Source organism: Pristis pectinata, chromosome 19 (genome assembly GCF_009764475.1).
Source record: "Pristis pectinata isolate sPriPec2 chromosome 19, sPriPec2.1.pri, whole genome shotgun sequence".
NCBI lineage: Eukaryota > Metazoa > Chordata > Chondrichthyes > Rhinopristiformes > Pristidae > Pristis > Pristis pectinata.
The window spans coordinates 11,258,124-11,276,312 of NC_067423.1; the positions used below are offsets into that span (position 1 = coordinate 11,258,124).

The following is an 18,189-nucleotide window of genomic DNA, read 5'->3' on the forward strand; positions in this document are numbered from 1 at the left end:
ATCAAGTTCCACATTGAAAGTTTACTTGTTTTTTTTTCTATTACTTCTGTGCCTCGAAAATCAACTTTATCTCCCTCCCATCTTTTTAAAATGAGTTGATCATTTGTGAGAGTGAGACGTTGCAATTGGTGCTTTCACTGGTTGCACTGTTCTTGGATATGTTATGTATCGTCTTTAGTGTTATTTTTCCTCCTCTGCCCATCTTCGTCAACCTCTTTCAGGGGAAAAGAAACTATTGAGGTTCATTGCTTATAATTTGTTACTGGGGTAGAGCTTCATGTTAGTGAGAACTTCATGCTTTTGTTTTGGGAAGCCTGATCCTTGTACCTTTTTGTGTTACTTCCTTTTTGAGCAGAGTCAAAATTGCAACAGTAAAGTTTCAGTGCTAATGACCTAGAGTTGTAATTTTTAAATTGACCAATGCAGAAAGATTGTGCTGAAAGCAATAAGTAATAGATGTAAATAAAAAAAAATCTTCAATGAAGTAGTACTTCAGTACAGAACTATAATGGGGACTGAGTAGCAAAAGATGCAGGGAGTATTTCTTTTATCAATAAGAAATACTAATTGGAATCCATTTTAAACAACCTTGAAGCTTGCATTGTAGCTGGCAAATTTCATTGTCTGGCAACCCATGGCAAATTAATATTTAATATTCATTTTTGTAAGGTGACTAGTCTGCTACTTCTGGTAATATTCACCCTGAATACTGTTGCTCTAATATGTTAATTGGCTAAGATTTCAATTGGTTATGGCAAGTTTGTCCTGAAATATTTTGCATGGCATGAAGAATTCATATTTTTGACGTTTATCAGTTGGTCATTGAGTATAAAAGTTGGGAAGTCAGCTCGCAGCTGCATAAAACTTTGAGGCCACATTAATGCAGGTAACTTCATGCTTCGTATTCTTTCCTAACAATTGAACTAAATATGTTGGTTTATTTTCTTTCTGTACATTCGCTGCCAAATCTGTTTAACCGCAAAAAATGTCACAATAATTTGCATCCATAATTGTTTATAATTATTACATTGAATTAGTAAATAGGTTATGTACAAAATATATTTATAATTTTGCATAGAACTACGACATATTTAAAGGTAGGCTTGAAACTTCTTTTTCCATCCTTTTTATAGTTCCATTAATGTCCTGGGGTCCTAGCTTTAACTTCAGCATCTGGTATGTTGAAGTACATGGAATAGATGAACCAGATATTGTACAACCCTGCCTTAACTGGTACAGCAAGGTAGGAATAATGTATCATCTTATATGTAAGACTTCTCCCCTCAGAGTTGAACTGAATTTTAAAATTTCTTAATGCTTTGAATGTATTGTTTTAATGATCAGAAATAATTCAGTGATTAGGAGTGAAGATACATTTTCACTAATGAGTGATGTGTTGATAGTAAGAGGAATTTGTTCTGAAGCTCATTTAAAAACTTGAAAAATATAGGTGCATATTTTAAAGTTATGCTGGAATGGCAGTTTGATAAAGACCTTTATTCATAACTCAAGTAAATTTGAATTCCATTTCTTCTGTATTTGAAAGCTGGGTTGAAATAGAAAACAAATGTCACTGAATTTTGTTTTAACTCTTCTTGTCTAACTGCTCTAAGAATGTTTCCATGTTTTTTTGCTGCTGACAGATGTAGCCTTGACATCACCTGAACAAAGACCTTTCTAAAATGTAATTATCTTCAACCCCCCTTTTTCTCTTTCTCTCTCTCTCTCTTTTCCCTGCCCAAAAAAAATATAAACTGAACCTTCAGAAAACCACCTCATTTCATGAAATTGGCCATAACCAAATTTTGCTCAATTCCAGATGCTTAGAATATTTTAAATAACTATTTTCTAATTTTCAGGACAGAACTGTTGAACCTTCAAAGTGAATGAAATGAAATTGAAATGGTGCTGTGCACAACTACTTTGAAAATCTAATTTTATCTGTTGTTGCGTTTCTTATATTGAACTGTGAAGAAACCTGTAATAGCTCATTAGTCATCAACTTATCATCTAGATTCAACACAATGAATTTTATCAGCTTGGGATGGCTTCTAGTGAGTGATAAAGAATGCTTTGATGGAAATTGACTATTTCCTTTGGATACTTGTTTGACGTTTGTGCTGGAAAGTGTTTGAGGTGGAGCACCAGACAGTCTGTGTCCCTCCCTGATTCACAATTTCCCTCAGTTGGGTTTAATTTGGCTTTTCATTTTATGTACTAATGGTCTTGCCATTGCAGCCTTTAATGTTTCTGGTTCCTTACCTGTTACTTATCAGCAATTTCTAAGCAAGTAACATGAGCAGGTTCAAGTTGGTAAAAAATTTCAAAGTACACTCCTAAAACAGTCAAAAAATGCATTTTCTGAAATGCTGAAGCAAAAACAGGAAATGCTGTAAATAGCTGGTCAGTGAGTGTCCATCAGAAAGAAAGAAGAGTTAACATTTTGGGTCTGACCTTTGATCAGAACCTTCAAACCACTTTCCCATCAGTTCCCAAGATTTTAGAAGCTGTACAATGCAAGCTGAGTTTGACTTCAAGTGCTCTTAAACTAAGAACATTCACTTGTATCAGAGAACAGGGGAATCAGTTGAATTGTTCTCTCAATAGCAATCTTCCACACCTGCAATCTTTACCACCAGGCAAGAGCTAAACAACATTCCAGCAAGGGCTGATAAGTGGTACATTGTGTTCATGTCACAAATGTATGAGGCAATGGCAGTCTACCCACCAATCATTAACACTCAATGCCACAACCATAATTGAGTCCCTTGGCATCAATATCCTCAGGGTTACAATCAACTAGAAATATAAATACTGTGGCTACCAGAGAAGATCAGAGGTTGGGTAACCTGTACTCAGGGATTTGGCTCTTTTTTTAAAGAAAGAATGCACTGCAATTATTCACCCAGACTACTTCGACACTACTTTCCAAACATGAGACTTCTACTACCAAGAAGAAGAGCGATAACTGGAGCATGAGACTGCCACCAACTATAGGTTCTCCCTCCAAATTGCACATCATAATTTGGGGTTAAATCCTGCAATTCACTGCCCAACAACACTGGGGATACCTAGTTATCTATACTTACAACACACCAAGATGAGGCATTTCAGGTTCATGTTGGCTCCCAGGGAGCAAATCGATTTGTTCCATTTTCCCCTTATTTTAGTGTAGCCCTGCAATTTGTTCTTCTCACATGCTTATTAACGCCCTTGGGTTCTTTTTGCCACTGTCCGACACCACTAAGGGGTAATTTCCAGTTGCCAGTTAACCTAATCACATTTTATGGAAATATGCAAGGAAATCCGAACACCTGGAAGAAAGTCAAATGGTCGTGGAGAGAGCGTACAAACTCCATGGGGTCAGGGTTGAATCTGGATCCCTGGAGCTGTGAGGTAACAGCACTAACTACTGTACCACTTCATGTTCTTGGGGGAGGCCTTAACTAAGAGCGTCTCAACAGTTTCATCATTGGGATGATCTTGAGGCTTCATTAGATCTACATGGTGGAATTGACAGCACTGTGTCTTAGTTGTATTTCCATGCCTTTGTGGACTTTCCACTGAACCTATAATAAAATTGTTGATGGAAAACTCCTGAGCACTTCTTCATACCCATCCATTGACATTTCCAAGTTTTTTAACATTGAGAAACATTTTAAACCTGTTAAGAATGAAATTTAAAAAAAAAAACTCCTGCACTAAAAGGACTTGGTAGTTCATAAGGGAGCTTAGCACCACATTCCCAGATCTCAAAATTTAAAAACGATAGTCTTCGGGAGTTAAACTCCTAAAAGTAATTTTGCCATGGTTGCATTCCATTGACAGCCTCCCTATAATTGTGTTCAGTTCTAATTTTGTGTACCTCTTTCTATTTGGTTTCTGTATTTGCTAAATAGCATTTGTGCACTTACATGTTTGGATACATCAAATAGTATTTTGAAGCTTGATTTTAATTGCACTTAATAAAATGATACAGCATACCTGGCCATTGTAGCTGTGCTGGGTCCTTTGTTTAGCTAGCCACTTCCTTTTTTTCCCCCCACTCTCCTGCAAGTTATTTCTCTTCAAATATTGACCCCTATTCCCTTCAGAATGTTATTAGTGAACCTGTTCATATTACTTTCTCTAGCAGTAGCTAAATATATACAAGCTGAAATGATTATCTTTTAACAAAATCTTCTGCCTTGTGCCATGCGCCATAAATCATAGTCATTTTGGACATCTGGATGTCACGAGCAATGCTAGCATCTATTGCACTGGTCGCAGACTAGATATTTAGAAACGTTTCTCCAATTCTCATTTATTCTATATTAAAATTTTGTTATCTTGGATTTGTCCAGGATCATAATCAGGTTTATTATCACTGACTTATGTCATGTAATTTGTTGTTTTGCAGCAGCAGTACAGTGCAAGACACAAAAGTTACTACGTTACAAAAACTAAATAGTGCAAAAGAGGAATAACGAGTGTTCATGGACTGTTCAGAAATCTGATGGTGGAGGGGAAGAAGCTGTTTCTGAAATGTTGAGTGCGGGCCTTTCGGCTCCTGTCCCTCTTCCCCAATGGTAGTAATGTGAAGAGGGCATGTCCTGGATGGCAAGTGTCCTTAATGACTTAATTTCTCCTTTTCACTTCCTCTGCTCCGAAGGAAGCAACCTAAGCTTCTCCATGCTTGACACAACTTGTCCCTCATCCCTGCTGCTAGTATGATTTTAAAAACACAAATCTGGAAAGAGTAAGCAGTTAAGACAAAATCTTGGGAACATGAAAGAGTTAATGATTCCAAAATACACAATTTCACTTTCCTCATAATTTTCCATTTGCTAAATCTTTGCCCACTCATTTAACCTTTCTGTATCTCTTTGTAGCCTCCTGATGTCCTTGTCACAACTTGCTTTCCTACTTAGCTGTGTCATCAGCAAATTTAGCAACAATACCTTTGAGCCTTCACCCCAGTCATTCGTATAAATTACAAAAGTTTGAAGCCCCAGCACCGATCTCTATGGCACACAACTTGTAACGTCAAACCAATGGGGGAAGAAACCCATTCAGGCCTTCTCTGTTTCCTGTTCACCAGTCAAACTTGCATCCATGCCAATACGTAACCACATGCACCTGTTCATCCTTCAAAGAATTCCAGTAAATTGGTCAAACATTATTTCCTTTTCACAAAATCATGTTGAAAATCCAATGCCAGCACATCCTTCCTTCGATTATGGGGCCCAAATTCTTTGTTACAGTTAGCCAGTTGACTTTTTTCTTGCCCAACTAAGTGACAGTTTGCTGATTACTACATTGTGTAGTTAAGTCAATAATAACTCCACAAAGCAAAAACTAATTCAAAATTGTACTTTGTCTGTTAACATATGATATGGATAGATTTTCTTCAAAACGGGCTCTTATCCCACCAGGCAAACAATCTGCATATTCAACTATTTCACTTTAAATCTTCATTTATACAGCACGGCTTCATTTATACATTCTGGTCCAGTAAGCCTGCATTGCCCAATTACACCCATGATAAACCAAAAACAACTTCTCTATCATAAATGCTAATTTGGTCTTTTCTGAGTGGCAAGATGAAATGAGTGTTGTGCTGCAGGGATCAGTGCACATTCCTAGTTCTGTTCCAGTCAGCTTAAGTTTGATTCCAGCCTTAGTGAGGGGCTGTGAGAAGGTGGGACAGAGCTTGCAGGGAGAGAAATTGGTCTTTGTTCCCTGATGTAAATTGGGTTTATTTGTGTAGTAGAACAGAATCAGTGGAACAACATCCTTGTCGTAGATGTCACTGAATGTCTTTGTGACTTGGGGAAATAGTTGAGCCACTGCATAATTCACTTAATTTATCAATTAAGCTAACATGCTTCACACTAAAATATACAAGTACTGAGAGAGTTGGTATCTGTTCCTAACTTCAGTGGTCACTGTTAGTACTGCATTGTGTTTTTTATTAATTAATAATGCTCTTGTTTAAAAATTGTTGTTCTCTATCCTTAACGAATGACACCTCGTCTACCGGCACGTCACTGAGAATGCATTATATCGAGTGAACTTTTCCAACTAAACATGCAAGTCCCAATTTATAGGCAATTACCATTTAGATTAGTGACTGATTATTTTTCGTACCTGTGTTAAAATTACCAAGAAACACAGGGACTTATTTGAAGTGAGCTTTTTACCTTTAATTATGTTAAACAATTATTTACTAAATGGTCCCCATTCTCTCTATCGTTGATTGGCCGAATTAATGCAGTTAAGATGAATATTTTACCAAAATTTTTGTATCTATTTCAGGCGATTCCAACTTTTATTTCGAAATCCTTTTTTGACACTATTGATTCCAAAATTCTTTCATGTATATGGCAGAATAAAAACCCAAAGTTAAGTAAGAAATACCTACAAAGATTAAAAAAGGATGGTGGTATGGCTTTGCCTAATTTTAGATCTTACTATTGGGCAATTAATATTAGATACTTAACTTTCTGGGCACAAGATTTAGATAGAATTCATTGTCCCTGTTGCGTACACCCTAAGTGTGAATCAGTGCAAGGATTTTCATTAGTTTCTATTTTAGGAGCTTCATTCCCTTTTGCACTTACTAAATTGAGTAAACAAGTGACTAATCCAATAGTTAAACATACAATACGGATATGGTTTCAATTTTGTAAATTTTTTGGATTGAATAAATTTAATTTATCAAGTCCTATTCAATCTAATTATTTCTTTCAACCATCTAGAATTGACTCAGCCTTTTCCTTATGGAGAATGAAGGGAATAACATGTTTTCGAGATTTATTCATTGATAAACTTTTTTATCTTTTGAACAGTTGTCTAATAAACACAATCTGCCGAGATCACATTTTTTCAATATTTACAGATTAGGAATTTTTTAAAAGTTACTTTACCACCTTTTCTGACACCATATAAAATTGAAATTACCGAAAAAATTTTAGCTTTTAATCCTTATCGGAAGGGCCTGATAGCAATAATTTATGATCGGATTATAAAAATACGTTCAGAGGAACTTGATAAAATTAAGAATGAATGGGAAAGAGAACTCCAGATACTTTTACCTACAGAGACATGGAAGAAAATTCTTCAATTAGTTAATAAATCTTCAATGTGTGCTAGACACTTTGATACAGTTTAAGTTGGTTCATAGGACCCATATGTCGAAGGACAAGTTAGCCCGTTTTTATCATATAAATCCTATATGTGACAGATGTAATTCAAAGGTGGCTTCCCTGACACACATATTTTGGTCCTGTCCCCTTTTGGAAAAGTATTGGAAAGACATTTTTAACATTATTTCATCTGTATTGAACATTGATTTACAACCTCATCCTATTACTGCAATTTTTGGGTTACCAATGATGGAATTTCATCATTTATCTACTTCTGCTTGTTGTATGATTGCCTTTGTCATATTAATGGCCAAGCGATCCATTTTGTTCACATGGAAGGATCCAATACCTCCCACCACTTTTCAGTGGTTTTCTCAAACTATAGCATGTTTAAACTTTGAAAAAATTAGGAGTGGTACTGTTGATCCTTCACTTAAATTTGAAGAAGTTTGGAGTCCATTTATTCAATATTTCCATATGATATAAGCTGGTCTTTTTCAGATCTCTTTCAATAACCCATGAATACAGAGGAATGGAGCTGACAGCATAATAATGCTTTTTTTCTTTTTAATTGAAGAAATATCAGTCCAGTTTTTTTTGAAATTTTTATTTCTTTTGGTTTATTATCAATTTTTTTTGATTTGGGGCTTCTTTCTTATAATTAAATTTCACTTCTCAATCTTTCCTTTTGTATTTGTTCACTTAATAAGAGAATGGGAGGTCTAGATTACTTTTTTTTTACTGCTTGCGTTTTTTTATATATATGAATAAACTGTTGTTATTGCTGTCCTGATCTCTCTGCACCATATGTATAATTGCTAATGTTAGATATATTATGTACTAATTTGAAAATTAATAAAAAGATTGAAAAAGAATGCGCTATATCACTGCAGTAAATGCAGTGCAGTTACAGGCATAGGATATTTTGCACACCCATGATACAAGGACAAATGCAGTAGAAGCACGTTGACAGGATAGCCTGCAGTTTTCTCTTTGTGCACCATTACAACGTGGGGATATGATACTATTCTTTACCATTGGCTTCTAAATCTGGAAACTCCCATACAACATTATAGTCCTGGTACTGATGGAGATCAGTGGGAAGTATATGGCTTCCCACCACCTTCATGGGGAATTAGGGATGATCAGTAAATGCAGGCCTTGCTACTGATGGCACATCCTGTGAGTAAATTAGTCTAAAAGCTAATATTAATATCAAATGAAGACAAACAGTGGCATTATCTTAGCACATTTAAAGTTGGTTTGATCAATCGTTTGGGTATTTCTGCTCCCGGCACCAATATGTGAGATTCCTATTGCACAACATGCCAACAGAAGCTGCTTCAGTGAGTAATTTTTGGTTTGAAAAGAAATGAATTTTGACACTTGTGGAAGTTGTAAATCTAGGTAGGTTTACAATGGTAAAAACCTTGCATTGACTAATTAATTCTCTGAACTGGGCTATATTTTGACATATTGTCAGCAAAATGAGGCACAAGACTAAGCTCAAAATTTGTCAATAAAATTTGAAAGAAATAATATATCCTTTGAAAACCAAATTATCTATGTTTGATTTTCTCGTGTCCTAAGTCTTCAATCTCTTCAGTGGAACCCCAAACATTATGAAGACACAAGACTGCAGATACTGGAATCTGGAGCAAAAACCAAGCTGCTGGAGGAACTCAGTGGGTCAAAGGGATAGTCAATGTTTTGGTATGAGACCCTGCATCAGGACTGAGAGTGTAGGGGGGAGGTGGACGGTCTGAAGAGGTGAGATAGACTGGTGAGGCAGTGACTGGCAGGCAGTATGTGGAACCAAGTGAGGAGAGACATGATGAGCGGATGGAACCAGGTGCGGGGCCCCCAGTTGGCTCCATCTGCCCCCTTTTGTTTCACTTGTCTGTCTCTACCAATCGCCCACAAACTACTGTCTCCTGACTCCACCCTTTCGCATTACCCCCTACCTGGCTCCATCTGCCCATCTCCCTCTACCTGCTTCCATCTATCACTTGTCAGTCCCTGCCTCGCCCCTCCCTATCACCTCTGATCTCCCCGCTACACTCTTGGGTATGATGCAGGGTCTCAACCCAAAATGTTGCCGATCCCTTTGCCGATATAGATGCTACTTGATCCACTGACTTTCTCCAGCAGTTTTGTTTTTTGATCCAAACGTTATGATGCACTCACCTTCATTGGTCTCAAGTTAGGATATGTTAATGAAATATGATAATTGAGTTCCAAGCTTGCAAAAGGCTGACAAATTCCTACTTTAGTGAGACAAATTAGTGTACATACTCTTTAATTTGGTGTGTTAACACTACTGGGCACCAAGTATTTTGTAACATAAAAATGTTCGTCACTGTTTCCTTATGTTCCAGTAGTACCGTGAACAAGAAGCCATTAGGCTCTGCTTGAAACACTTCCGTCAGCACAACTACACCGAGGCCTTTGAGTCACTACAGAAGAAAACTAAGATTGCATTGGAGCATCCAATGTTAACTGAACTGCATGACAAGTTGGTTCTGAAAGGTGACTTCGATGCTTGTGAGGGACTGATTGAGAAAGCTGTCAGTGGTGAGTGTATTGTTTTGATGCTTTCCTGTGTAAACAAATTGAGAAGGAGCCGTTGGTAATGCTGCACATGTCTTCGTAAATAACTCTGGCCCCTTCTTTCGTGATATTGAGCTTGGAGTTCATGGCAAATGCTGATGGATGCCAAGGCAGGGTGTGTGTTTCCAAGGGCCACAATGCAAGATGCATGATCATTGTTTCAAAATAAAGACTTCTGACTGGGATTCCATTTATGGGATAGAAAGGAAACAAATTAGGATGTGTGCATATGTTTCTGTTGTGAATGTGATAAAGTCTATTGTCTTGACGACTTTAGATTTTCTTCAGCTATCTGAACTGATATGTGGTAAATTGGATTAATTGACAATGCAATGCAGATTTAGAAATATCCAAGCAGTAATGAGGATAAAACTGCTTTCTTGGGGATAAATCAAATTGAAATAGCCACTCGGTCTGTAGATGTGCAGTAATGCAAAAATTAGGGTATTAGAAAGATTAGCTTTAGCCTCACCAGTCTATCTCACCTCTTTAGACTGTCCACCTCCCCTCTACACTCTCAGTCCTGATGCAGTGTCTCATACAAAAACGTTGACTATCCCTTTAACCCAAATGTCGCAGATTATGCACGAAGAGTTCCTCCTTAAACCATTGTTTTTACTTTGATTCACATAATCAGAATTTTCATTGTTTTGGTTTTCCTGTAGAGATGTTCAAGAATGTAAACTTGGAAGGTTATCACGAGAATAGATTGATCCTGCGTAATTTGTCTTGGTCTGAATAATTTAGTTTCTTTTCTGATGGTCGTAGTTCTGCTATTTTTGAGTTGCAAAATGTATGACTGAGGCGCAATATTTCCCCATTCAGGACCTTCTGTAGCCCATGGCTACATATGTTGTTCCAATATGTTAAATGAGTGATGTTAGATATGATTTGTAAAATGGCTGTGAGATGAAATTTTAAATTTTTTTATGGGTCAGGAACATTTAAGTACTATTTGAATAACCTGACTTTAAGCTGAAAAACTGTAAACGGTATTTGGAAAAAAATAATGGAAAGGTACCATATTACAGAAATGCTACTGAATTAACTAGCAATATGTAGTTTAACCTTTAATACCAGAGCAGATGCTAGTGGGTTAACTTTGTTCCCATATTCATTCATCGGGTGTTGACCTTTCACGTAAATTAACCAGCCGTGGGGCACCATTCCACAGTCGATAGTATTGTCAGGTCTTTAATTGTAACTGAACAGAAAGCAACAAACTTAAACTAATAATGAAAACATTTTGAAGTATATATTTAACATTCAGAACCTGAGTTCAGCTTTTTGCCACTTATCTTTTGGTTTCTTGGAAAAATGCAACATCTGAAAAATAAACTGTAGGAAACAATCGGGTCAGGCAGAATCTGTAACGAGAAAGAGTTGGCATTTTGGGCTGAAGACACTTCAGAAAAGAAACAGGAAGAAAACTATTTTTGTTCATTGTTGCAGAGAAGCTGGGGAAGGTTGGATCAGATGTGGGGAATATCTCTGATGTGACGTGGTCAGGTTTGTTGTGGACATAAGATATTGATGATGTAATCTGGTTGATGGGGTAATGAGGACATTTAGATAACACTAACAAAAACTTTAACACTGTGAAATGTGTAGCTGTCAAGAATGCAAAGCAGGTCATGCCATGCTAGTGGAGAGAGGAAAAATTGGGCCAATATTACATATCGATGACCTCCGGCAGAACTGGCCAGTTTCATTTTTACCGAGCAAACAAGTCGCTGGAGGCTCATGCAGGGTTTCGACCCAAAATGTCGACAATTCCTTTCCTCTCACAGATGCTGATCGACCCATTGAGTTCCTCCAGCAGATTGTTGCTTCAGATTTCAGTATCTGCAGTCTCTTGTGTGTCCAAGTTGCTTGAAGCTGTTGAATTCAACATTGAGACTGAAAAGTCACTGTATGCACAGGTGGAGGATGAGGTGCTGTTCCTCGAACTTGGGATGGGCCTCATTACAAATGTGTGGAAGGTCAGGGGCATATAGCTCAGAATGGAAGTTGGATGAAGAACCAAGTGGCAAGCAACTGGAAGATTATGGTCAGCCCTGTGGACTCAATACTGGTATCCACAAAGTGGTCACTCAGTCTATATTTAGTTTCTCCAACGTAGACAAGACCACATTATGAATGTCATTGAACGAGTCAGATTGGAAGTGCAAGCAAATTGCTGCTCGACCTGAAAAGACTATTTAAAACTTTGGTGAGAAAGGAAGAGGTCTAAGGGTGGGTGTCATATCTCCTGTGGTTGTATGGGAAAGTGCTAGAATGGTTGGAGACTGAACAGATCAAGGAATTGACCAAGAAACAGCTCCTGGCAAATGGTGAAAAGGGAGGAGATGATGTGTCTGGTGGTGGAATCTTGTACAAAATGTTGCAAAGTGTGAAGGATGATTTGTTGAATGTGGAGGTTGGTGGGATGGAAATGAGGACCAAGAACTCTCATTCGTCTTGCACAGGAGGAGAGGGATGAGAGCAGAGGTGCAGGAAATAGATGAGATGTGGTCAAGAGCCTCCTCAACCATGGTTGAGGGCACCCTGCAAACTTAAGTAACTTGTTTTCTCTTTCTGAATTATTTTTCGACATAGAAGAACACCTTGGTTTAGGTCTTAAATCAATCCTCTTATTTCTGAATGCAAAGGGGGGGAAAAGTGCATGAATAGTTATGGGAGACCTTAACCCACGAATATGTCTTCTCTTTCAATAGCATGCCTTTTACAGTTTTGCAACTTAACCACATTTGTAGAATGTGACTTCTCAGTTGATGATTGAACCTGTTTTGCATTATCTTCAATGGAAATTGGGAACTGATTTTGACTGTTTTCATATATGCTTTGATTTACTTTTTTTTCCTCTTGCTGTGTTAAACTTGGTAAAATCTGGAACGGAGAATTCTTATCCACCTGTGGTTTTACAGAAATTCAGTGTCACGTTGCACATAAGCCACTGGTGAAAAGAATTTAATGGCAGCCAAGTGCCCCTGACATGAGTGGTTTTATTAACTTGACCAGAGGATTGAAACTTGAGTGCAAAAGAAGAGGAAAGATGAGGGGGCAAAGGCTACATCAAAAATTGGGCAAGCAAAATTTGTTTCTTTTGCTGCACAGCACCATCCAAAAAAAATTTTCTCTTAATTGCAGATGGTTTGTTTAATCAGTACATTAGTCAACAAGAATACAAGCCCAGGTGGACGCAGATCATCCCTCAAAGCAACAAAGGTAGGGAATGTGCTAATGTGGATTTTGTAGTTTCTATTTTGGTAACTGGGCTGGCTTGAAAGTTGATTTCCCATCCTGCAACCCCCGAGTCACATATAATGGAATGTCAGAGGATGTTGTTGCCAGACTGTATATGGAAAGATATCATACCGTGTGTTAATCAGATAATGGGTTTTAAGTGAATGAAGCTGCAGGCCATTGTAAAGAAGCTCATCTATGTTGGGAAACATTATTTTGCCTTGTTTGAGATCTGGTGCAGCAGGTCTTGTGCATGCCTATGAACCCCAGTTTAGTGGTGTGGTTAATTTACTGTGAGCAGTTGTGTACCGAAGGTCTGTGTTCCAGGTGGAGCAAAGGAAGAATAATATTCTGCATGAATATTTGAGGAGCAGTTTGTATTGTAAATGAAATTCCTCCAGAAATAAGGCTCAAGTTATGTTGTGCACAAAATTGGAGAGATCCTTTCAAGAATCTTGTCCCTCATCCCAGTTCTATGAAGGTCTGTGAAGTGATGAACACATCATAAGCTACCTGTTAATGCAGTTGCTTTCAGTGTCGGGAAATGCAGCAGGTATTTTTCAGAGGTAATTTGTATTCAGCAAAGAAAAACAACCTCTGTTTTGGTGATGTTGGCTGGATTTGGGAACAATGCCCCACTCCACGTTTGGGGGTATTGTCCTGTCTTTCACATTTGGCAGAAAGGGCAGACAGGTTATCTTCTATTGCATGAAAGTATATTTGCACAATACAGTAAAGTTCTCACTTATTCATTGAATGGTACAGCACAATACAGGCCTTTTGGCCCACAATGTTGTGCCAACCTTTAAAGCTCACCTGACCATTAACCCCTTCCTCCCACATATCCCCCTATTTTAAATTCCTCCACATGCTGATCTAGCAATCTCTTGAATTTGACCAATGTACCTGCCTCCACCACCGCCCCAGGCAGCGCATTCCATGCTCCAACCACACTCTGGGTAAAAAAAAAACCTTCCTCTGATATCTCCCTTGAACTTCCCACCCATTACTTTAAAGCCATACCCTCTTGTATTGAGCGTTGGTGCCCTAGGAAAGAGGTGCTGGCTGTCTATCTATTCCTCTTAATGTTTTTTATACCTCTATCATGTCTCCCCTCATCCTCCTCCTCTCCAGTGAGTAAAGCCCTAGCTCCCTTAGTCTCTCCTCCTAATGCATTCACGTGCTTCATTTTTAAAAAAAAATAAATTATTCACACATGTTTCAGATGTTGGAATCTGTTGAAAAGCTGTAAAAATTTGACTGGGCACATGTCTGTGTTTACCCCTCTATTTTTAAAATTGCAGCATGGTCAAATTCTGTTTTATTTTTCTTGGTTATAGTTCATCTCCACAAAAGCCCAAATTCCCCATTATTTTTGGTATATTCACATTTGGTGTATGTTTTTATTTTTTAGCACGGGGAGCCCAGTGTTTGTGCTTTTTTTTAAAAAAAAATTCTTAAAAAAATTTATTTACAGCGTGGTAAGAGGCCTTTCCGGCCCGATGAGTCCGCGCCGCCCATCTTAAACCCAAATTAACCTACCCGTACGTCTTTGCTTCGTGAAAGATTGACTGGAACTCCGAGCAAATGGAAAATACTCATTTTGAGGACTAACAAAAAAGTTGTACTTCTCTAGAATGAGCTTTGGTCACCCTCCCATGTGGAGGAAAACTATCTTGGTCAAGAAAGTATTCGTAGGCATTGACAGCCTGGGTATTGTGCGCAACTCAATATCGGGAGCAGTGACGGCTAAGAAGACACCTAATAGTAGTTGAAGATTATAAGAGGTATAGATGGGGTAGACAGTTGGTATTTTTCCCTAGGGTTGGAATGTCTAATACTGGAGGGCATGCATTTAAGGTGACGGGGGTAAGTTCAAAGGAGGTGTGTGGGGTAAGTTTTATTTTACAGTGGTGGGTGCCTGGAATGCGCTGTCGGGTGGTAGTGGAGGCAAATCGATAGAGGTGTTTAAGAGGCTCTTAAATAGGCACATGAATATGCAGGGAATGGAGGTACATGGGCCTTTTGTAGATGGAGGGGACTAGTTCAGTTGAGCATTTAATTACTAGTTTTAATTCAGCACAATGTCATGGCTGAAGGGCCTGTTGCTGTGCTGCACTGTTCCATGTTTCATAATTAGAGTTTGAACCTGAAACGCTATAGCACAGTACAGGCCCTTCAGCCCACCATGTTGTGCTGACATTTTATCCTACTCGAAGATTGATCTAACACTTCCCTCCCACGTAGCCCTCCATTTTTTAATCATTCATGTGCCTATCTAAGTGTCTCTTAAATGTCCGTAATGTATCTGCCTCCACCACCTCTGCCAGCAGTGCATTCCACACACCCACCACTCTGTTTTCAACAAAAAAACTTCTGACATCCCCTATACCTTCCTCCAATCACCTTTAAATTATCGTTGTGTAAGACCATTTTTACCCTAGGAAAAAGTCTGACTGTCCACTTGGTCTATGCCCCTTGTCATCTAGTACACCTCTATCAAGTCACCTCTCATCCTCCTCTTCTCTTCTCCAAAGAGAAAAGCCCTAGCTCGCTCAACCTATCCTCATAAGACGTGCTCTCCAATCCAGGCAGCATCCTGGTAAATCTCCTCTGTACCCTCTAGAGCTTCCACATCCTTCCTATATTGAGGTGATGAGAAGTGAACACAATACTCCAAGTGTGGTCTGACCAGAGTTCTATAGAGCTGCAACATCACCTAGTGGCTCTTGAACTCAATATCCCGACTCATGAAGGCCAACACTCCCTACACCGCCTTAACAACCCTATCAACCTGTACTGCAACTTTGAGGGATCTATGGACGTGGACCCCAAGTTCCTCCACCCTGCTAAGAATCCTGCCATTAACCTTGTATTCTGCCTTCAAATACGATCTTCCAAAGTGTGTCACTTCATACTTTTCTAGGCAGAACTCCATCTGCCACTTCTCAGCCCAGCTCCGTATCCCGTCAATGTCCTGTTGTGACCTTCAGCAACCTTCGACACATCCACGACACCACCAACCTTCGTGTCACCTGCAACTTACTAACCCATCCTTCCACATCCTCATCCAAGTCACTTATAAAAAATCATAAAGAGCAGGGGTCCCAAAACAGATCCCTGCAGACTACCATTGGTCACTGATCTCCAGGCAGAATACTCTCCATCTACAACTACCCTTTCTTCTCTGGGCGAGCCAATTCTGAATCCACACAGCCAAGTTTCCCTGGATCCCATGCCTCCTGACTTTCTGAATGAGCCTTCCATGAGGAGCCTTATCAAATGACATACCAAAATCCATGTTCACCACATCCACTGCTCTGCCTTCAATGTGCTTTGTCACATGCTCAAAGAATTCAATCAGGCACGTGAGGCATGACCTACACCTCAGAAAACCGTGGTGGTTGTCCCTAAATCAGCCTCTGCTTTCCAAATGCTCATAAATCCTGTCTCCTAAGAATCTTCTCCAGTAATTTGCCCACCACTGAAGTAAGACTCTCTGGTCTGTAATTCCCAGGGTTATCCCTACTCCCTTGAACAAAGAAAGGACATTTACCACTCTCTGATCTGGCACTACTGTGGCCAGTGAGGATGCAAAGATCATCACCAAAGGTGCAGCAATCTCTTCGTGTAATGATAAACTTGGATATATCTTATGTGGCCCTGGTGACTTATTAATCCTAACCTTTTTTAAAAAGCAAAAGTGTTCATTAAGGACCTCCCCTATCTCTTACTCCAGGGATGTTTTCTCTTTTATCCCTGATTGGTCCTACTCTCACTCTAGTCATCCTCCTATTCTTCACATGCATGTCAAATGTCTTGGGGTTTTCCTTAACCCTACTCGTCAAGGCCTTCTCATGCCCCCTTCTGGCTCTCTGTCCATTCTTAAGCTCCCTCCTGGCTACCTTCTAACTCTCCAGAGCTCTGTCTGATACTTGCTTTCTAAACCTTGGGTAAGCTTCTTTCTTTCTCTTGACAAGATATTCTACAGTTCCTTCACTCTACCATCCTTACCCTGCCTCAGTGGGACAAACCTATCCAGAACCCATGCAAGTACTCCCCAAACAAACTCCACATTTCTGCTGTGCACTTCCCCAAGAACATCTGTTCCCAATTTACAATCTCAAGTTCCTGCCTAATTCCCCCTCTCCCAGTTAAATACTTTCCCATATCGTCTTCTCCAAGGCTGTGGTAAATGTCAAGGAATTATGGTCACTGTCTCCAAAATGCTCTCCCACGGAGAGGTTTGAAACCTGTTCTGGCTCATTGCTGAGTACCAGGTCCAGTATGGCCTCTCCTTTCGTTGGCTTGTCCACATACTGTGTCAGGAATCCTTGACACTCTGAACAAACTCTGCCCCATCTATGCCCTTTACACTAAGGAGGTGCCAATCAATATTAGGGAAGTTGAAATCACCCATGACAACAACCCTGTTATTTTTTGCATCTGTCCAAAATCTGCCTCCTGATCTGCTCCTCAGTGTCTCTGCTGCTGTTGGGGGTGGGGTGGTGGTGGTGGTGGAGGTCTGTAGAATACTCCCAAGAGAGTGATCGCTCCCTTCCTGTTTCTGACTTCCACCCACACTGACTCTGTAGATGATCCCTCCAGGACGTCCTCCCTTTTCACAGCTGTGACACGATCCCTGATCAGCAAAGCCTCTCCCCCACCTCTTTTACCTCCGTACCTGTCCATTTTGAAACAGCTGAACCCCAGAATATCCAACAGCCATTCGTACCCTTGTGACAGCCAAGTCGCTGTAACGGCCACAACATTCATAGTTGCATGTACTTACCCATGCTCCATGTTTATCACCTTTGCTCCTGATACTTCTCACATTAAAGTAGACACACTTCAGCCTATCCAATTGACTGCAATTTTGCTCTTTCAAATGCCTATCCTTCCTCAGTCTTTCTACATGCTGCATCTACTTGTACACTGAATGCACCAATCTCTAACCTATCACTCAGGTTCCTATCCCCTGCTAAACGAGTTTAAACCCTTCCCAACAGCTTGAGCAAACCTGCCCGCAGGAATATTGGTCCCCCTCCTAACCCATCCTTTTTATAGAGGTCGTATCTTCCCCAGAAGAGATCCAAATGATCCACAAATCTGAAACCCTGCTCCCTGCACCAATTCCTCAGCTATGCATTCATCTGCCAAATCAACATATTCTTACCCTTAGTGGCCTGTGGCACAGGCAGCAATC

The 18,189-nt window shown here is 39.5% G+C and overlaps 1 protein-coding gene across 3 annotated transcripts in view; it reads left to right on the top strand.

Moving 5' to 3' along the window:
* mkln1 (muskelin 1, intracellular mediator containing kelch motifs) overlaps positions 1-18,189 on the top strand; it is a 133,217-nt gene that overhangs the window by 38,028 nt on the left and 77,000 nt on the right. For all 3 annotated transcript variants that reach the window (XM_052034089.1, XM_052034091.1, XM_052034090.1), the window contains exons 5-7: positions 1,134-1,243; positions 9,509-9,701; positions 12,888-12,965. In XM_052034089.1, coding sequence (XP_051890049.1) covers positions 1,134-1,243; positions 9,509-9,701; positions 12,888-12,965 — 381 coding nt within the window. The remainder of the gene's footprint in view (positions 1-1,133; positions 1,244-9,508; positions 9,702-12,887; positions 12,966-18,189) is intronic.